Source organism: Arachis stenosperma, chromosome 3, assembly GCF_014773155.1.
Source record: "Arachis stenosperma cultivar V10309 chromosome 3, arast.V10309.gnm1.PFL2, whole genome shotgun sequence".
In the NCBI taxonomy this organism is placed as follows: domain Eukaryota; kingdom Viridiplantae; phylum Streptophyta; class Magnoliopsida; order Fabales; family Fabaceae; genus Arachis; species Arachis stenosperma.
Genome location: NC_080379.1, coordinates 146,393,044 through 146,415,506, shown reverse-complemented (window position 1 = coordinate 146,415,506; position 22,463 = coordinate 146,393,044). Strand labels below are relative to the sequence as shown.

Below are 22,463 nucleotides of genomic sequence, written 5' to 3'. Positions count from 1 at the left end.
TTAGCTTCACAATATCAACATATATTCGTTACATATATATTCAATTGTGTGATAGACTATAGTATTCGTTTCACATGTTAACCTAATAAGAATAAATAGTTATAGAAATAGAGAAATATTTTAAAGTATACGTGAGATATTAGTAGTTTATGTCTTTATGATGGTCATAAAAAATTGTAAAATTTTTATGTTAGTAATGGATGAATGCAGAAGGAAAAAAATTGGTATTGAAGAAAAAAATTGGTGTGACTCAGTGACTGATATTGCTTCCCTTTCTCCAACAAAAACGCATCCCTCCATCTTGGGCAGTTTTTGGTATAGAAACGGGCCTAGGCCCAAAAAAGAAGATCATAAGGTTCCACCTGCCAGCACCTCTTAAGAAAATAGGTTACACAAGGGTTTGATACACGGGCACGGATTCGGTGTGCCGAACCGCTTTGGCACATCAGTGCACATGATGTTTATGTTTGGCTGATCGGTGCGCCATTTGAGGATGGCCGTCGGATCTCTCTGTTTTTTCAATCCAATGGTAGAGATTACTCTTTCTCTCTCCTCCTATGATTGGTTAGTGGTGTAGGTGTGTCAGAGGGGTTAGTTTGCAAATTTCACTTTGTAGCTGGTTATTTTTGTTACAATTAAAAATTAGTTGGGTTTATGTGGAATTAGTTTATCATGTTTTAAGAACTAAATTAATGGCTGTTAGTGATTCTGTTTAACGCCAAATCGGACATGATAGAGGAGGGCTGAGAGGGAAGGAAAAGCGCCGTGGATACAAGATAAGCTGCGATGGATACGTATCCGTCACTGACCCGTCAATGGAGTAACGGAGTTGCAGGAAGCTTTCTCCCGCGGAGTCACACTGGAAAGCTGCCTGCTCTCCGAAATGCGGCCTCTGTCGCGACTCGTTGGTTCGGAGGATGAAGATCTGCATAGCGTCCTCGCCGGAGCTGGAAACGGTCACCGTCGGATAACAATGAGTGATGTTTTCGGCTAGATGCCTGGCTTTGCCAGAGACGCCCAACAAGGAAGGATCGAAGCGGCGCGGGATGGTGGGCGACAGGATGACGAAGGAGAAGCCCATGGTGTTACGGGTCGGGCGGGTTAGGTTAGAACACAGTTGGTTGAACTTGGGTCAATCGTGATGGGCCTCTGGATTTTTTTTCCCTGAGATGCACATTTTTTCTGAAACCAATGCTGGGCTCAAGTGTTGGGCTATTAAAAGTGTTGTTAAAACTAGATAAATGGTCTAGTATGGTGGTCCTTTTCACCGCACGAGCTGGTCCGGTGTCGAAAGAGGCAAAGAAAGGAAACGATGAAAGGGGGTGCAGAGGTGCGGTCTTTGTCGCCAGACAGGGCATGATCGAGTTTCCTGCCACTTAAATCCCAACAGCAGAATGAACACACAAGAGGGTGCATCATACTTTATTGGTGAGGGCGAAGGTGAAACTGGCAGAAGGGAGGACTCGTCTGCGGAGGATGAGGTAAGACTTTGCCAACAAATTTGTTTAGTCGTCTTTTTCAATTAATGTATTGCTGTTCATCGATTCCTAGTTCATGGCTAACTGAATGTATCATTGTAGCTGGCATGGGACGATGCATCGGACGTTGCCTTGGACGAGGGTTATGATTCACAAGGCACAATTTGGTAACCATTCATTATTTTTAGTGCGCTCACAGCTAAATCCAGCGGGAACGTGGGTCTTCAAATTAGGCAAAGGTTTGGTGATGCAGCAGGTGTTTTAGCTTCTTAGAAGATCATGCGTGATGTTCTATGTTTGGACAAACCATAGGTAGCTATATAAAACTGTTTTGGACTGTTATATTTCCAATTTGACCATATCCAGGCTGCTATATGACTTTATTTTGTAACGCCCTATATTTAAACTGGAAATTATTGTAGAGCATCCATGGTGCTGTATGAATTAAAATTGCAAATTAGTGTAGAGAGCATCCATGCTGCTGTGTGAATTGGAAAATTAAAGTAATCTAAGGAACACTGATATTTTGAAAAGTTCTTAGTTACACCGGTCATAAGATTGTATCATGTACAAAAAGAGTTAAGTCTAGCAGTTGCAACACATCAACAATCAGAAGACAAAAAGTTGTTGCCAAATCAGAAAAGGCAATCCAAAAAAACATGGTCAGCTAGTTCATCAACCCAGTTGGATTCATTCAAAATCAATAAATTGGACCAACAGCTCCACTTCTGGGTGGGTACTGGAGATCTCAAAGACGGCCAGCTTGGGCACACTTATGTTACACTTGCGCAAGAAGCCCACCCACCCTTGGCTAATGGCGCCACAATTGCGCCTTCTCTTGCCCCCGTATTTGCTGTAGACGGCCCGGACGGAAATCTCCCCCGATCTGAGAGTGACCATGACACCATCGTTGACGTCGTCTCCAAAGTGCGGCACATTTGGCTGGGCAAACCAAAATGGAGAAGGAGATGAAGTTAAGGACATGTGTAACATGAATGCAATGTGCATGCAGTCAAACAGAATGAAACGACAACTACTGACGATGGCATTATGAACAATTAGCATGCAATTGGGTGCTTCTTTCCCTAAACAATGGAATTTAAGTATTTAACAACAACATACATTACCAACAAATTTCTGTAATGAATTTCAAGTCAACAACCGATCCACCAGATAGCCAACCATTAACAATTAAGCAACAGCAGAGGACAGAAGATGTGGAAAACGTAGAAGGGCACACATGCCAACAAAGTAAGGACCAGCGAAAGAACAACACTTTATGTAGACCAGGTAGGCCGCCACATTACTTTTAATAGAGGGCACAGTAGGGGAACAAAACAGATAATGCGGTCCCCAAAGTTAAACAACGTAACACATGTATATATAGTGGAGAGGGAAAGCCATTACCAGGAAGTGGGTGCCCAAGAGCCTTTTCGTGATGTGCATGATGAAGAAGGGGTGCTCGGACCGAAATGTCTGCTCCACCTCAGCTGCAGCTGCGCTCCTGGGGACATTGATGCACCCCGTTCGACGCCGAGGCGCTTCAGGAGCGCGTGTACGGTTCCGTCGAACCTTCGGGGGGTGTGACGTCGACGACTTCATCACCGGACGTAGCATACGTCTTCTCGACACCCGGTGACTGAAAGATGCGAACGCTGAAGTTGTCTCTGCCCTTGTGCTTGAACAGCAGAATGTTAGATGGTTGTAGCTTGTATTCACGATAGAACCTTTGCCATCCCCTGCCGAGAGTGATCTCTTTCCACCCCTTGGGTCTGCATGCAATCTTGTAGGTATGGTTTGACCCATCGGCGACCGTGATGTAGAGATGGTTGCTACCTTTGGGCAGGAGCCCATTCGGTAACGGTAGACGCTGCATATAAGGGCACATGAGGAGTCGGCGTAAGAGATAGAACAAAATGCGGAGAGGAGAGTCAGAAATAATGGAAAGAACAGAAGAGCAAGCTTTAACCTACCATCAGTCGCGACGGATCTCCTGCCGCTTTGATAACCCTAAGGACGTCACCTTTCACGTGTTCTCGTACCATTTTCTCGTCTAGTCACCAACAGAGGAGAAGGGGATATTCTTAGTTAGGAGAACACCAAGAGAGTGGACAGCGTGTGAATCGAGCGGATATGAAGGGTGAATCATATCTAATTAAATAATTTAGTCAGAGTTCCACCCCTTAGCACCGTGCGCCATCACCCTTCCATGAAGTCTTCCTCGAGAAGCCAAAAAGTTTTGTCCCTGAAGAGGAGAGGAGCTTCGAGTGGGGTCGGGTATTAGGGTTTGGGTTTCTTGCGAGTTCGGGTTTTCATTTTTGGGTCGAGTCAGTTTCTCTGGCCCAATACCAGATAAAAAAAATGTTATTTTCCAGGATGACCAAACCAAAAAAAAAATTTTAAAAACTGTAAATATACAAAATAATAAGTGTAATTATGAACAACTTACCTGCTTCCATCGACTATATTAATCCGTGCATCCATCAACGGGCCAAGGCTGACAACACGAAGGGATTTTTCACTGACCCACTGAAATGGAATGATTGATAAGATTAGGTTAAGGCTATAATTTAAATTTTGAATTCATTCGGTGGTTATAGCTTTTTTTAGAAATCCGTTTATTGCCCTTGGTAATTGCACCTACATTAATTCCCAATTAATGTCCAGTCTAATCAGGTTTAAGGGTTATTTATTAAAAAGATAAAAAAAATTTAAAAGGCAGGAGGTGTTTCGCCAGAATAACGCGCGTACGTTTACGTTTTTCACTACCCCCAAAAAAAAGCGCGTACTTTTCAAAGAAGGGAATCACACTGAGGTACGTACTTGTTTAAACCAGTCCCTTCGTATTCTTTGTTGATCCAAGCATTTTAGTTGGAAACAGGTTTATCCTTTGTAAAGGAACGGAATTTGGCATAACATAACGATACGCTAAATGAAAATAATTCCGAATGTTTATTCCGGTAGTGTAAAACCGTTTTGCAAGGATAACTCGATAGACAGGTCTTCCATAACGCACCCGTAAATAGTTGCCGAAATGTTCTGGAATCATGAGTTGGAAACGTTAAATGCTAACGGCTCAAGGCAATTCCGTAATTTTGTTTAAACCGCTCAAACGACTTGTTTTATTTGGGTGAATTACAGGCATAAGGGCTGAGTTATGAGTAACAACAAACAATTTACGATAAGCAGAGAACGAACCGCTGAAAGTAGATATAATAATCGCTACAGAGTTTTAATTAGCTTTTCATAAGATCAAAAGGACGACGAAACAAACAAACCAGATAGATCATTCAAGGCTTTGGTCATCGACAAAAAACCAAAACAACATAAAGATGTCACCATGTGAACCAGTTCAAATACCTCTGTCACTCTCTTCATCCTGCTCCGGTCGAACGCCTGCCTGGCGGGACAAAGATTTCTCCTTGGCTTTCAAAACATCGACGACACTGTTTGCCAGGAGTCGCCAATTTGAGCTTTCCGCCATCATTTCGGTTGCTTTGTCATACAGTCGTCGACCGGCCGCGTCGTATTGTTGCAAGGTCCTGCGAAGCAACTTTTCATCCCGTCGCCGTGCCTTCTTCTCTTCCTCCAGTTGATCCTCCTTTTGCTTCAATTTGACCATTAAGTCTACGTTCTTGGCATCAACCTGGAAGAGTTCCTCCGTCGCTTTTTCAATCCTAGCCTTCCATAACTCCTCCCTCCTGACAAGTTCGGCCTCAACGAGGTCAAAATCCGCGGACTGTTCATTTGTACGGAAGATGTTGATCAGATTAGACATCGGCTCTTCCGTGAGGTCGACAGGACTAACGGTGGGGTCGGTGACGATCTCGTTCGACATTTTATCAGAAGTACACAGTGGAAAGAGCAGTGGAGGGCGGCAAAAAAAAGGAAGAGGATAAGGATAGACTGAGAGGTGAGAGAAGGAGTTACGGCAGAGAAGAACTGGAAAAGAAGCATTAGGAGGTAGGGTTTGTCATCAAGGGGCACACATACATATACCGTGTAAATTGGGAAGCTTCGTCGAATAAACGAGTAATTAATGTACTTGGTTTATTTTTGGGAAAATAAACGATTTATATTTAAAAACTAGTTCGATGGAAGAAAAAAAAAGAACATTTTGCGTTAATATAGTTTTAAATTTGTTTTTCAATTGCCCTTCAATGCTCACCTTTAATAATTACGTCTAGGATCTCCTCGATTCACGTGCCAAACCCACAGATGGAGCATCGGTTACAGTCGGCGTAAATGAAGGCGTATGTGGCACGGTACCCGACTTATCTGGTAAGGCATTTTACAGTATATAATCTCCCTCCCCAGCGTTCCCTCATCGCGTCTGGTCTTCCATGCTAACAACGCAAGATAATTCCCTAATTATGTATCAAACCCTCAGATAATTCCCCGTTTTTTGCTTGGGGCTGTGAACTATCAGATACGTATACAATTAATTGATACAAAACAGCCCAAAAATTGTTAACTCAATGGCGAGTGGCCGAAATGCGTGTTTTTCGTATTTATGGGAAATTATTTCAATTTAAATCAACTCAAATTATGACTAACAATACAGGAGATGAGAAGATATTGATAGTTAACCGCATCTGGATTAAACGAAATTATACTGACTAGAAGCATAGAGTATTAATCTACCGAAACAATGCCATTCAAAGTGGAAATGACTAAAATTTGGTTGTTGACGTGTAGTCGTCATTGGCGAGGAAGGATAAACTGATTAACAATTCAATATTAACGGATTTTTGAAATCGAACCGATGAAAGTAGATATAATAATCGCTGCCAAAAATTTAATTAGCATTTCAAAAGATCAAAAGGGCGACCTACCAAACAAACTAAATAGATCGTTCCGGGCTTCAGGCTTCGACAGAAACCAACACAACATAGAGATGTCACACATGTGCACCAGGTCAAATTCCTCCGTCCCTGTGTTCACTCTGCTCCGGTTGAACGCCTAATGGAGGGGACAAAGATTTCTCCTTGACCTCCAAAACATCGACGACCCTTTGTGCCAGGTCACGCCACTTTGAGCTTTCGGCCATCATTTCGTTTGATTTGTCATACATTCGGCGAACGGTCGCGTCACACTGTTGCTGCTCCATGCGCAGAAACTTTTCCTCCCGACGCCTTGCCTTCTCCTCTTCCTCCAGTTGATCCTCCTTCTTGTTCAACTTGACCATTAACTTCAAGTTCTCGGACCTGACCCGGAAGAGTTGTTGTTATATTGTTTCAACGCTAGCCTCCCAAATTTCCTCCCTCCTGACAAGTTCGGCTTGAACGAAGTCACATACCAGGAACTTTTCATCTGTACGGACGATGTCGATCAGTTTGGCCATGGGCTGTTCCTTGAGGTAGACGGGACTGGCGCCGTTGTCGTTGACGGTCTCCTTCGACATTTTCTCGGTAGTACACAACGGATAGAGCAGTGGAGGGTGGCAGAAATAAGGAGGTGGATAAGGATAGACGGAGAGGTGAGAGAAGGAGATACGGCAGAGAAGAACTGGGAAAGAAGCATTGAGAGGGATAGGGTTTGTCATTAACGTGCACGTATACCTATATAGTGTAGGCCCTACAGTGTAAAGTGAGAAGCTACTTCGAATACTTTTTTTTCAATAGAAAATGTGTAATTAATGTACGTCGTTTTTTTTTTTTTGAAAAAATAAAATATTTATATTTAACGAAAAAGAAGGGTTAACAAATTTAATGTAGTTTTAAATTTAAATTGAAAGTTATTTTTCAGCGTTCAGGTTCTAAACCGACGTTTAAGATGTCTTCGATTCCTGTGCCAAACCTAAAAACGAATCATCGGTTACAGCGGGCGTAAATGAAGGGGTGCGTGGCACGGTTCCTGACTTATCTGGTGAGCCGTTTTGCAGTTTATAAGTTCACTACCCAGTTTTCCTTCATCGCATCTGGTGATCCATACTAACGACGGTCCTCCTGTAAACTTCCCCTTCCACCACCTATTCAATAAATTTAGATCAAATAGGATGAGATCTAGTGCAACCACCGAGAAAGGCAGAATAGGAGAGAAGGCCGGATATGGGAGAAGGAAAGGGAAAGGGAAAGGGAAAGGGGTCCCACCGCGCGTCTGTCCGCTGACTCTTCTGCCTCGCGAAATATGGGAGAGAATTGCATCAAGGGTTGCGTCGTCCTCCATCCAGGATCTGTTTAACATGCAGGCGACCTACAAGGTATTTTTGGACACAGGCCGCTCATCTGCGGTGTTCAAGGTGGCCTCCGTGGCGGAGATACCCGTCGTGTTCGGTTATGACTTGGAGGACCGTCCTGAGGATGGGTTCCTTTATGTCAGCGCGCGCGCAGGAAATCCGGGCGCTATATTCCGTATAGGGATGAGAGAATTCTGCTGGATGGGCCGACACGTTGCTGGGGTCGACACCCTGCTTGAGGCCGCCGATGCGAGTGATGTCCAAGCCCGCTACATGTGTGCGATGCTGCTGCTGACGCCAGGTGTTGGGGACGGGGCGGACGCTGGAAGGGGGTTGAAATGTTTGAGAACGTGCTGGCTGCTGGAAAAATCGAAATGTGCAGAGAACTCTTCGGGCAGTTGTTCGCAAATCCGCTGATTGGGGTGCACCCGTCGGATCCAGGGAAGCCCGTCGTCTGCCGGTCAAGCGTCTGCCCGACCCGCGGGACCATGGGTGCCACCAACGATTCCTCGACTGTGTCCTGCGTCCACTGCCTTGCCGAGTTCGAGGTGTTGCATTTCTTTAGTCTATTTACTTTCAGATGAAGTTTCGCTGTAACCAAAGCTGAATGTATTTCATTGTTAATGAGTCGGGTGTTTGGGTTGGGTGGCCTTGTAAATCCCCGCTTTCGTGGACCAGATAAGTGACATATTCGAACCGATGCATATCACCTTATTCAAACATTTAAACGGTCACACGCATAACCTTCGATATAAGCACTATTTCATAACTTCATTAGCTAATAGGTCAAGCCGAATAAATTAAAAAAAATAAAAAAAGGGCCATAAAAGTTCAATATTAGCGTTGGGACTAAACAGTACAATAGTAATCCTAAACATACAATGCCGGGGAGGGGAGGCGTCGGTTTATGGTGTCTCCATCCCGTTGTTGCACTGACCCGTATGACCTGGGACTTTACCTGTCCAGCAAAACGTCGGCCATCTGCCGTATGATTTAATTACGATAAATGCTTCTTTAATCAATATAATTATTATAATATATGAATGCATCGGTAAACGAAAACATCTAGGAAAATGTATGCAGTACTAAACCACGGGCAACCCCCTCCCCCTACCCCCCGAACGGCAATATATTATATTAAAAGCAAAATGCCACAAGGGCATCTACAAATTCGTCTATCCTCCTTTTGTAATCTCCAATAATCCGTCCTCGAAGTCCCTCCAAATGGCCGGAGGTATCCATTCAGCACGAGTGTCTGCCGAATATTCTTCCTCTCGAATTATGGTCGAGTATTGCGACGATGGTTGCATCGAATTCGATTGAGGATCTGTTCAACATGCAGGCGAGTTGCAGGTTATTTGCATCTGCATGCAATTCCGACGCCGTGTACAGGCACGCCTTGGTGTCGGTGTTGCCGATCGCTTGCTTTCTCGACTACTCCGGTACGCCTGCAATGACATTTCTGTGTCGATGCGCCAGAGCGCGGAATTCGGCCGCTATGCTCCGCGTTAGGATGTCTCATTCATTCTGGTGTGGCCACCGCAGAGGTGGTATGCGGACCCTGACCGAGGCAGCAGAGTTGGGCGATGTGGAGGCCTGCTACATCGCTGCGATGCTGCTTCTGTCGCTTGGTGACAAAATAGATGATAAGGTCCGCCGTGGATTCGAATTTTTTTGCGTCGTTCGTGAGTCCGGCACAGTCGAAAGGTGCAGGGAGGTCTTCACGCAGGTGTTCGCCGGTCCGTGGTCCGATATACCCCCGGCGAACCCAGAAGAGTCCGTGTCATGCCGTTCCGGTAGTTGCCGTACCCGTGGGACCATTGGTGATGACAGCGATCTGTCCAGTGTGGCGTGTGTGCAATGCCTGACCGAATACGAGGTGCGGAAGTTCTTGGGACTTATTGCGTTTAAGTAGTTTTGTAAACCCCGACGATGGAGATGCCGATCATGCTAATTGCTATGCGTACTGATGGTGTATTTTACCTTATTTTTGTAAACTCTTTTTTTTTTGTTAAAGAACAGTCTTTTCGATCAACTATCATGTGGAGTACACAGACGACGCAATTAAGTCGTATCTTGGCCATAACTTAGTCTGAATAATTCTTTCTTCTTGACTGGGGTATGATCTGGACTTTGCACTATCGAAGTGACGTTTGAATGAACAAAAGACTGTAGAGTTGACCAACGTTTTCCACCATCGGAAGGATTTTTTCTAGAGCTGCGTATTGAGACCTCAACAGGGAATTTATGCAAAATTGGTAACTTGTATAGGCAATAGGGATTGACCGAAAGGGGTCATGTAAAAAAAGGGTACGGGATAAATTTTTTATGAGCAATGATGATATTTGACGATGGTGTATAAAATCTGTACAGCGGTTGAACAACGATCATGTGGGTATGCTCAACTCGAACCACGGGATTGTATTCGCATAATATAACAGGGCCAGAGATTCAACTACTGTCCTTTAATGAACAAAATTGGCTTCAACATTTTAAGGAGTTTTTTATTATGTAAATACACTAAATGTATGTTTAGGGTTTTTAAAAGACGTATTTCGTATGATATAAAAAAAGGACACCATGTCTGTATTAATTTGTTTTTATTAGGTATTAGCGGTTGGCTTCGTCGTAACGTAAATCCCTAATTGTGTTTTAACAAGCTGAAGAACACAGAGAAAAGTATGCATAATTATGTTATCCGAGTTTAAGTTCCATTGCAGAATATCAAAAGGGCGACAGAACAAACATAGGAAATAAAAGGATCATACAGGCCTCAGCGGAAAACATGACATTCAGATATCTTGCATGTGCAGCCCATCAACTACCTCCGGCCCCGTCTTCATTCTGCCCGGCCGGATGACGACGACGACGACGACGGAGCAAGAACTTTTTCCTTTCATCCACAACGTCCAGCCGGCGTTCCAGGTCAGACCAGGGAAGAGACTCAACCTCTTCTCTTTCATGGCGCTTGGCAATTTCAGCCTGTAATTCCTTCTCAGTGAGAACCAACTGTTGAAGGAGCGCGTCATTTTTTCGCTTCTCTGTTTTCAATTCTTTTTCAAGCCGTCGCTTTTCCTGCACCTTTTTCTCCAGTTCATCCTTCCTTGCCTCGAAGACGAACTTGGAGGTCATCAGCTCCACCTTTGCCTGCCTCAGTTCTGCATTGGTGGTTACAAGTGTAGCCTTTAAGATATCCTCCCTCTTAACTAGTGCCGCCGCAACGAGATCACAATCTGCGGACTTTTCATCTACGCGGATGATGTCGATAAGTGCGTCGATGAAAAGTTCCACGAGGTCCTCGGGACTAATGGCGTGTTCTGTGATTGATTGCTCCGACATTTTCTCGGGATAAGACGACGAGGACATAGTGGCAGTTATGGAGAAGGGTAGACTGAGAGTTGAGAGAAGGAGTTACGGCAAAGAAGACGTGAATAAGGGTTAGTAGTTAGTAGGGTTTGGGGTTGTGAATAATGGGCACGTATACATATATATAGTATAAAGTTGCTTGGATGGGTGTTTTACGCAAATAACGTGTCAATGATGGGGTTTATTCACGAAAATAAGACATTAATTTAAGCTATTTCGCTTGAAAAAAAAAAGTTAAGGATAACATTTAACATTTCTTCAATGAGCAATTAAGGAACGCAATTAAGCTTGTCATGAATATAACACAAGAATCGAATAGTCAACATTAAATTTGTGCATCGTAAAACCAAATCAGTTGAATTGGAAAGCACATTAGTATTTCGTTCGTCCCTTATTAAATAATTATCTTATCTTTTCCAGAACCATCGGTAGAGAATTGGAAAGCACATTAGTATTTCTGTCGCGCAGACCCCACGCTCAGGAGTTAACGTGTACTTCAAGCCAAATTCGGTTCATAAGCAGGTGTGCAGGGATGCCAGGGTCAGGTGTAGGGGTGTGGTGTACAGAGATATGAAGAAAAGAGTTTTGTTTTGTCAAATCAACCATAAAAAAATTAATGCAATTAACCGAAAATAAAAAATTTACCATATTATTCGATAACTTAATTTGATGTGATCACTGACGGTTTTTAATCGGTTTAATATTCCATAATGTACATAATACGACATGTATTTAATTGTTTTATCTGACGCTTTCCAATAATAACGATTATCGACGAGCTCCATTAAATTTGCAAACAACAAAAATGTCATTCACGTTTTCCAATTCCCATTTCTCATTTCCGGATATCTACGCAAGCTGGAAAATGAAATCCAGACTGCCCACCGGCGTTTGGCAAAAGGATGCCACTTCTAATTGTACGTATAGGTAAATATGGGTCTAAGTACATAAATTAAATGTACTAAATATCCGGTATTAACCATAATGTTGTGCAACGAAACAAGTTACGCGCTAAGCTGTAAAAATTAACTAATGTCAGTGTATATTCTACTGTTGGGCAACGAAATGATTTACGTGTTATACCGTTATTGTCCTTTTTATTTTTCCTTGACCGGCCGGATAGTATCGATCACTGTGTTGAAGCAGGCATTGCGGATGCTATTCTCCGACAGGGGTTGACGGAGTATTTCCGGTTTGCCCGCCTGTGTAGATAGCTTCATCCGAAAATAGAAAGAAAGAAAGAAAAATAACTCAAACGCTGCGGAAATTATATATAATTAAGAAAACTGAGTTTTACGCAGGGGTTACAGAACATGAAAAGAACAGCTAAGGAAATACGGAAACAGAGCAAATAAAGACTCAGACGGTAGATCCCGGGGTCATATAGCCCCAACATCGTCTCCATTCTGCCCGGTAGGATCCTGATAGTCAGAGCCGTCTGCCGTTGCCGCAGGTTGACCATACAGTTGGCGGACCAATAAACCTACCTTGATCTCCACAACCTCAAGCTTGCCTTCCATTTCACGCCACGGTGCCATCTGTTGCTGTTCCCTTCGACGAAGATTGGCAATTTCCGCTTTCAAAGCGTTTGCTTTGTCTTCGAGTTCGCGAACGGTGGTTTGATGCTGTTCCATCTCCGTGCGCAACTTCTTTTCCAACCGGCGGCCTTGTTCCAGTTGATGCTTCCTGATACTAGCCCTGACTTTCGCGGTGATTGCCTCGATCCTGGCCGTCCTTGCTTCGTCCTGTGTCCTACGAAGACTATCAGTCAGAAACCTCATCCTCTGTTGGAGGGTGTTGATCAGGTTTGCGGTCGGGTGTTCCTCGAGGTCGCCCGGACTAATGGCGTGGTCGTCGAGGGATTCGTGCGACATTTTGTCGGATGAAGACCGGGAGGTTTGGTAGACGATAACGGCCCTTGAAGCTGAGTTTTCTCCCGGCAGTGGTTATGGATAAATATAAGGAATGGTTGTGAATTGTGACGGACTTGTGCATTGATATACATTAATGAAAATCAAAATTTAAGTTAATAATAAATAAATTAATACATTTTATTATGGTTAATTAATGTATGTATGGTATTCCCTGAGAAAACGAAGATAATAATACACCTGGTGGTTTTATCGATAAACGAAGAAAAAGCCTGGGAAAACTTAGGCTGCATCGATTGTGCAAAATCCGCTATGATTGCAAATCTTGGCAATGTGACGTTAGAGTAGACAGGAAGGGCTGAAGGTCTATGGACTGCTATGAATAACGTGGTAGACAGGACTTGTGTTGATCTCATAAAAAAAACTTTATTACTTGGCTATGCAACCAAGGGTCACCGAATGTGAGGTCAGTAAGTGGAAACAATTGTATTTTCCATAACTTAAATTTTTAATACTACGCAGAAAACACAAAAATAAAAAAGATGGCAAAACGAGACAAACAGTACCAAAACGGCAAAACAAGTCAAATAGTTGGAAAAATTATTACATAATAGTGATAATAGATATATTACATAGGATAACCAAAAAAATATTGAGAACCTATTCCTATCCAATCAGTCAAAGAGGTGGACAAACAGGATCAATTCATAATCAGCCCTACAATGCACGCACGGAATATGAGCAGCACCTCCGTCACCGTCGTTTACGTCCCACCCTCTTCCATAGCGTTGATGGCGGTAAATGGCACCCATGTTTCCACGGCTTGGACATGCATGCGAAGAACATACTTGATTCTATTCGTTTAGCCTTGGCAGGCGACGCAGGTGTCTCCACGTCCCCTGGACAACGCCGCGAAACACCAATTTGCAGTTTGTAGGGCACCGGCCGCCTCAAGCCCACGAAATGTTTGTAAGCCCTTGTTCTTTGACTCGGCGTCGTCGCGTAGCATCAGCATCATCGCCACTGTGTACTGCGCTGCCGAATGGCCCTGGGATGCGACAACGTGCATGGTTTCCATCCCCGCAAAACGACACCCGCCTAGGAAAAGGTCAGACACAGCAGACCGAAACAGAACTTCCAGGTGGCCACTCTGCCTGCATCGCGCTAAGAAGTTTCTTCCTGGCTGGTACATGGGACTCACACTCCACCATCGCTGGTCCCAAATTGGAATGTTGGCGCATCTGTAAACGAAATCCTCATCCCCTGCATTACGTGCAGCGGTGCACGACATCCTGAGACTGCACAAGTCCCTGACGGACTGTGTTGCGGTCTTTCCAGCAATTAAGGTCCATACATCGTGGGGAAGGTTGGCCGGGCCTGTCGGACAATACATCTCCTCCCCTTGTATTGAGCGCCCTCACACGATAGATAAATGGTCAGTTATGTGTAAGTACTGGATAACAGAAAGGCTCCAATCAGTTATCTCAATGGCTGTTGTTTACAGTGTATATATAGTCACCCGGTGCCGTGTGCGATGGTATCCCATCGGTTGTGTACCGTGCATCTACACCTACAAACTACAATCACGTCGTTTAGGGAGCCTGCCAGTTGAGTTTCCCGTCGGCTCACAGAAGGGTTCCTTAGCCAACACGTCCCTTGTATTCATATTTTTTATTTTTTTTTCATTTATGTTTAAGTAACCGGTCAATAACTTCCCTTTAAAGTTAGGTTTTTTCCATTTCGTCGCTTGGGGATTCCCAAATATATTTTTTTTCCTCTTTATGTTTTCTTATATCATAATTTAATGTTATTAGTTAAGTCTAATATTTTAATAGTATTAAATAATATTATTTAGACATTGTTCAAAATTCTTGTTGTTTAACTATAATTTTAAGATATTTATATGTAATAAGTATCCGTTTACCTAAATAACATTTATATGGTAATAAAGAAGATAACCGTTAATATTATACGTCCGTACTAAACCGAAACATAATATGTCAATAATAAACCTAATATGCATAACAATCCTAAACCCTAGCTATGTCAACAAATCGTTCCACCTCGTAGTCGGCGCGACAACGAATGCACCGAATATGGTTGGCGCCTCCGACACCGTGGATGGAGCCCCGCTCTGCCGCCCTTCGGCGGTAGTCATAGAGAAGACCCATGTAGACTCGGGTCAGGCATCTGGTCGAGTCACATACTGTATGTTCTTCTCCCTTATCCGGCATTTGGACTTCATCTGGCCAAGAAATTGTGAGGACTGCGAAGCAACTCGAGTAACATGCCGGGAGTAAGTTACCTGCTTCGAGCGTACGAAATAGTTCCAAACCTTCTTTTTTGGCGTCTCTGTAACATGCCGGGAGTAAGTTACCTGCTTCGAGCGTACGAAATAGTTCCAAACCTTCTTTTTTGGCGTCTCTGTCGTCCCTTCGGAGGAGCAACTCCATTGAAAGTGCATACTTGGCTGCGTCCAGCCCATTCCTTGCTGCATTTTGCAGCATTTCCCATCCGACGGCGTGGTTACGTCTTATGTAGAGCTCCCGCAGCGCCTCCCGAAACAGAAGTTCCGAGTGACCAATCTCAATGCCCCTCTCGAAAAATCTTCGCCCAATAGGGTCCCATATCCACACCCAATTCATGTCATGCGGAGGTGGTATGGCAACCATCCTGAGCACAGTATCGTCGTCGCCTACATCGCGCGCAACGCAACACGTCATACGGAACCTGCACAGGTCCTCAATCGATGTCGTCGCGACTTTAGTGGCTATGGCTACCCAAACGTCGCGGGGTAGTTCGGAGGCGTTACAGAAACGCTCCATTAAAACTTTCGCTTGGACTGGGGCCTGCTAGTGTATATACTTCACAGGATGTTATCCACTGACCAGTGATTTTGAGAGTAGGAATGCTAGTATATTTATGGATAACGGTCGCCCTTTGGAATCCAATTCGCTCGGACTTAACCGACGCATCATTTCGTTGGCGAAAATCCATTTAAGTTTTCCAAAAAAATAAAAAGGCAAAGGGATTCTACGAACTTGCATTGTAAAAAGAAATAACATTGTTAATTGATGGAATTTATTAGATTTGTCGTTACGCGCTGGTGCGTATTTAGTCGACGGCTAGGAGCGTTAAAATTAAATCTAAGTAAAATATACGCTAACTAATCATCATCGCATTCATATGTATAAATGTAATTAAAGAAAATCATTCCTGGAAATTGCAATAGGCGTACATGCACGAAAGAGGAAACATGAAACGAACGGCCGTAAACACAGAAAGTCTTAATTTGCGAGTAACATAACCTTGAATTGCCACACCTGGTCGCAGCGTACCCTAATATAAGACTAAAGAAGAAAGCAACGTAATACTACCCTGGCATGGGGGCATAAGCGTCACAGCTGGTTGAACCATGTCGCCAATGCAGTACCAGCCGGTCGACTTAGGTGCTCTTCTTTGTTTTCATCCTCCATAATTCTGCCTTGCCTAATACACGGTCCCGGAGTTTGTTGAATGGTGTGCTGGTCAGGTTCACCGCAGTTGTTGCCCTGATCTCGTTCTCTCGTAACTGCAAAATGGTTAACGATCGGGTTTATTGTGCCCCTATAATTTAATAGCCGTAATCTACCATTTTTATTTGAGCGTACTTACAATCCCGTCCATGATCGGGTTGAATTTGTCCCCCATGTTGAGCCACCCAATGACCCATATCCCTGAGTTCATGCTGAATGTTGATCCGACGAATAGACAGTAACCGTCAGTACGTATTATGGATAACATGTGAAAATCATCACTGTGATACATGCATGTTTTATTTGCTGTTAACGTACCTCTGCCCACAATTAGGTATCCCTATGGGGCTCCTTATCGGGAAATCTCCGAAGTTGCTTGGTAAGGGCATAAAGTGCTTCTCGTAAACTGCTTGTGTCACGTTGTACAACACCCTTGCCTGCACGGACCGCGGAATATAAATCAGAACGCTTTTATGCACGCCGTGTTGCATGCAATGCCAGTATGTCAAATTAAAAGTAAAGACTACAATCAAAGTTATAGTTAACCGTTTTTCGAATCCGGTCTTCCCGGTGAGGCGTCTCGAACTGGTTCGGCGATGAATCAAGGTTGTAAATTGCCTTGTCTTTCAGAGACACGAGCATCAAAAACCAGTGGCCCAGCGCGTCCTGCATGGGGACATAAATCTGCACAAGATAAACACGTATAGTTAATCCACTGAAGACACTTGTTCCTGGTTTAGTTTTCGATGAACCAAAAGTTGTCCTTTAACAGACAAGTTCAAGGAATCTGGATGGCCGCATCCAGTTCTCCATGTAACGGTTGAGCATTAACTATGTCGTCTCCCCGTTCAATATATCATCCTGCACAGACAACGTTGACGAATTAAATAAGTTATGTTCTATAAATGTCAGTGCGTCGACGACTGTCAACGACCGTTAACGGCGCAATAATTCATATCGAGTACCAACGCCAGATCAGGACAAACTTACCGAGACAGACGGTGGTAAGCACCAGTACACGGGCGACGTGGCAAGTATCTCAGCACCGGTCATAGTCATGGCAACCAGATGAATGATCTGGCAACGAAGAATAGCCAAAAATATAAAATAAACAAAAAACCCCGATGATGTCTCGCAACACCATATATGTGTTTTTCCTACTTAAAACAAGCATAAACAGGTGCCATACCTTGTCATCAACGTCATTTCCCGGTAGTAAGCTGTGTAAATCAACCCCGTCCACGGACTTGACTCCAATACGGACAAGTTCCTCGCTATAGTCAGAGGAAAGTGTTAACGATTTAAAATAACCGCGATAAGCAGGTTTAAAGAAAACAGAGCTCGAGTTTTACCATGGATCAAGGTTTCCGTCGAAGACGTACGCGAATAAGGCCGACTGTCGGTTGTTAAAGTCCATGGCAGGAGTGATCTTGAACCTCATCTACGACACATGTTTCTCAAACGTCAGTAGGTTAGCGCAGTTTTTGATAAACAAACTTACCGATTAGTTACCTTCTTGCTCGTTGAATGGGCAGACTTTTCCCTGCTGGAACCAGATCGCATAGAACTGTCAGTTCCATCACCGGAACGTCGCCGTTTGGCGTTCCTTGTTGCCGATGGTGGTGTGCGAAACAACTTTCTCATGATGCTGTCCGTTCCTACAAGGGGTGGAGTACTATTCTCAGGCGGATCTGGGACAATCGGCGTTCCACTAGCGATGTCAGATGCAACTTTCATGGACTGCGGGGTTGACTGTTCATCCGTCTCCCCGTCGGAATCCAGCAACACGACGGTTTTCTCGGAGATTGCCGCAGCTGCGTTGTCGGTCTCCTTCTCGAGATCCCTCTGTCGGAGAATAAGCTAAACCGGTTTAGTATCAGGGACACCTACATGACACGTTACATACATGGCCAAGGAGTAAAACCTAACCAGAACCTTTTCCACGAAACCCCTCATCAAGTCCTTGACGATGAGACCGATCTTCGGAAACGACCAGTCCTCTTCCGATTGGATCTGGTCACCTTTGACCGCATTAACATCATCCGGCTGTGGAGCTTCGGCTGAGTTTTCGAAGTCAGCTTTGGGTCCACCAGGGAGCTACATATTAAAAAAAAACAAAATCAAATCAGTTATTTGTTTAAAGAATGTGTGAAGTACACCTGATAAGAAGATTTACCTCAGACGCTTGCCGGGGCTGCGACTGCTCAACTGTATCTGCGTCGTGGACCTCTTCGCATACGTCCCTGCATGTACCCCGTACGTGGCTGTTAATGCGAATATTCGTCTACCATGCATATGCAACGTAGTGCGTTTTGTTGTATTCTAAAAGTCATAAATGAAACCTGTCTAACCTGTTGTGTGTGTCACCGTCGGAGCGTGCTTCACCGTCGCCCATTGTTTTTGTTTTTTTTTTTGTGTGTTTCGAATATTGATGGTTTTGCACGGTAGGTGGGTTTATTTTAAATGCGAAGGAACTTGCAAATGCCCACGACTTTGTCCTCCGTTTACGGAATGTGATGCGTCTATGTTAATGGTACTCGGGTGTTTTGGATGGAGTCACGGCTATCTGTTGTAATCGTCAAACTCGCGACAAATCTTTCACTCATATGGTACGTTGTTATTTGGGCTCGTTTTATGGTGTGTTCCGTATCCAAAAGTGAAAGTTCTGAGTGACTCTATACTATAAAACTTCCTTTTGCAATTACTTATGCTGTGACCACTGCGATCAAATCAATCCAAAACTATCGAGTGGCCTCCACTCAGGCGCTAAGTCACACCATGCCTTCCCCACCCCCCTCGCCATCATTATTTTAATTCATTATATCGTAGAGGCATGGAACTGCGCGCTATATATGCGATGGGCGTAATGCTGAATTTCCTACATAAGTAAACCGTCAAAAGGCATTCGTTGGGAGATGGGAGAAAGCCAAAATGGCTAATACATTCGCTTCCTTCCGGTTCCCTTCCCAGCGTACGTATTAACCTTTTGTCCAAAGTTGTACCATTATTGTTTAAAGCATAAATATCTACAGAAAGCGTATTGTCCCATACCCCGAATTGACATATACGCCTGCTCGTCTGCAGCTACCCATGCTCTAGGTTAGCGCGTCATAAAGTTTCGCCTTAGGCGCATCACGACGAAATGAGTGGCAGAGGTTGCTTTCCACTATCGTGCGCAGATTAGTAGCATCTAGTTCTCTCCCGGTTATGACCACCATTGCCCACGAATCTGGTTACGTTATTTTTTAAGCATAAAGCACAGGGTTTACTTTAAGGTGGACTTTCCAGTGAAGTCTTGGAAAACGACCGTTGGATATAATTTCAGATTGAAGATATGATGAATATGTGTCCTTTTTTAGTAGACCAAAAATTAAAGTCGGTGCAACATAAACCCTAAACCCGAAACCCTAAATCCTAAACCCTAAACCCTAAACCCATAACCCTAAACCCTAAACCATAAAACCTAAACCCTAAACTCTAAACCCTAAACCCTAAACCCTAAACCATAAACCCTAAACCGTAAACCCTATACCCTAAACCATAAACCATAAGCACTAAACCATAAACCATAAACCCTAAACCCTAAACCCTGAACCATAAACCATAAACCCAAAACCATATACCGTAAACCCTAACCCCTAAATCCTAAGCCCATAATCCATAAACCCTAAACCCTAATCCATAAACCATAAACCATAAACAATAAACCCTCAACCCTACCACAAACCCTAACCCATAAATCCTAAACCCTAAACCCTAAACCCTAAACCATAAACCATAAAAAATATACCGTAAACCCTAAACCCTAAACCCTAAACCCTCAATACTAAACCCTAATCCATAAATCCTAACACCATAACCCTAAACCCTAAGCCATAAACCATAAACCCTAATCCACAAACCCTAACCCATAAACCCTAAACCATAAACCATAAACCATAAACACTAAACCCTAAACCCTAAACCCTAAACCCTACACCATATACCCTAAACCCTAACCCCTAAATCCTAACCCCATAACCCTAAACCCTAAACCCTAATCTATGAACCATAAACCCTAATCCATAAACCCTAAACCCTAAACCTTAAACCCTACAGTAAACCATAAACCATAAAATCACAAACCCTAAACCCTAAACCATAAACTCTGAACCATAAACCCTAAACCTTAAACCCTATACCCTAAACCATAAACCATAAGCACTAAATCATAAACCATAAACCCTAAACCCTAAACCATAAACCTTAAAGCCTAAACCCTAAACCATAAACCCTAAACCCTAAACCATAAACCATAAAAAATATACCGTAAACCCTAAACCCTAAACCCTCAATACTAAACCCTAATCCATAAATCCTAACCCCATAACCCTAAACCCTAAACCCTAATCCATAAACCATAAACCCTAATCCACAAACCCTAACCCATAAATCCTAAACCATAAACCCTAAACCCTAAACCATAAACCCTACACCATATACCCTAAACCCTAACCCCTAAATCCTAACCCCATAACCCTAAACCCTAAACCCTAATCCATAAACCATAAACCCTAATCCACAAACTCTAAACCCTAAACCCTAAACCCTACAGTAAACCATAAACCATAAAATCACAAACCCTAAACCCTAAACCCTAAACCATAAACCCTAAACGTTAAACCCTATACCCTAAACCATAAACCATAAGCACTAAACCATAAACCATAAACCCTAAACCCTAAACCCTGAACCCTAAACCCTAAACCCTAAACCATAAACCCTAAGCCCTAAACCATAAACCCTAAACCATAAACCATATACCCTAAACCCTAACCCCTAAATCCTAGACCCTCAATAGTAAACCCTAATCCATAAATCCTAACCCCATAACCGTAAACCCTAAACCATAATCCATAAACCATAAACCCTAACCACAAACCCTAACCCCTAAACCCTAAACCATAAACTATAAACCATAAACACTAAACCCTGAACCCTAAACCATAAACCCTAAACCCTAAACCATAAACCCTGAACCCTAAACCCTAAACCTTAAACCCTATACCCTAAACCATAAACCATAAGCACTAAACCCTAAACCCTGAACCTTAAACCCTAAATCCTAAACCATAAACCATATACCCTAAACCGTAACCCCTAAATCCTAACCCCATAATCCATAAACCCTAAACCCTAATCCATAAACCATAAACCATAAACAATAAACCCTCAACCCTACCACAAACCCTAACCCATAAATCCTAAAGCCTACACCCTAAACCTTAAACCATAAATCATAAAAAATATACCGTAAACCCTAAACCCTAAACCCTAAACCCTCAATACTAAACCATAATCCATAAATCCTAACCCTATAACCGTAAACCCTAAACCCTAATCCATAACCCATAAACCATAATCCACAAACCCTAAATCATATACCCTAAAACCTAACCCTAAATCATAAACCGTAAACCCTACACACTAAACCCTTAACCCTAAATGATTTTGCAATTTTTACTTGTTTTTTATTTTAAATATTATAGTAAGTAATTTTATATTGGCTTATTAACTTGATACACTATTTATATTGAATGACATATTAAAATGACATATAATAATAACAATAGTAAATGTTAATGATGTAAGCAAAAACAAATAATCAATATAAAATTAGTTAAATTATCAAATATTTAGATTTGTTAACTAAATACTATAAATTTAAACTGAAAAAATTTTAAAAGCATATATTTAATGAGAAGAAATTAATCCTCTATAAAATTTGTAAATTATATATAAATATGCTTGTTATATATAAATTTAATTTTGTCGTTATTGTCAAATTATTAATTAGAGTAAATATTTTTTAAAAAATAAATTAAGATAAATAAAACACAAAACATAATCTAATCCAAAACTAGACCCGTATCTAATGTTCATAAATAAGCCTACATTTTTTAAATAATAACTCAAGCATTAGACTTTAATTACATACTTTAATAAATTTGTCAAATTATTGACACAAACTGACAGCCTCGTAATTTCTGCATTAAAACCTGCAAGAACTGTCTAT

General features: G+C 42.8%; 2 protein-coding genes across 2 annotated transcripts; one reads left to right on the top strand and one right to left on the bottom strand.

Annotated features, from left to right (window-relative positions):
- The first annotated feature begins 8,956 nt into the window (after nucleotides 1-8,956).
- Nucleotides 8,957-9,571, top strand: LOC130966849 (uncharacterized). The gene has a single exon (XM_057891672.1). It carries the CDS (start codon nucleotides 8,957-8,959, stop codon nucleotides 9,569-9,571), a length of 615 nt encoding a protein of 204 aa, XP_057747655.1.
- Nucleotides 9,572-13,755: 4,184 nt separating this feature from the next.
- LOC130966848 (uncharacterized) lies at nucleotides 13,756-14,184 on the bottom strand. Its single transcript, XM_057891670.1, has one exon. The coding sequence runs from the start codon at nucleotides 14,182-14,184 to the stop codon at nucleotides 13,756-13,758; it is 429 nt and encodes a 142-aa protein (XP_057747653.1).
- Between the last annotated feature and the right edge of the window lie 8,279 nt (nucleotides 14,185-22,463).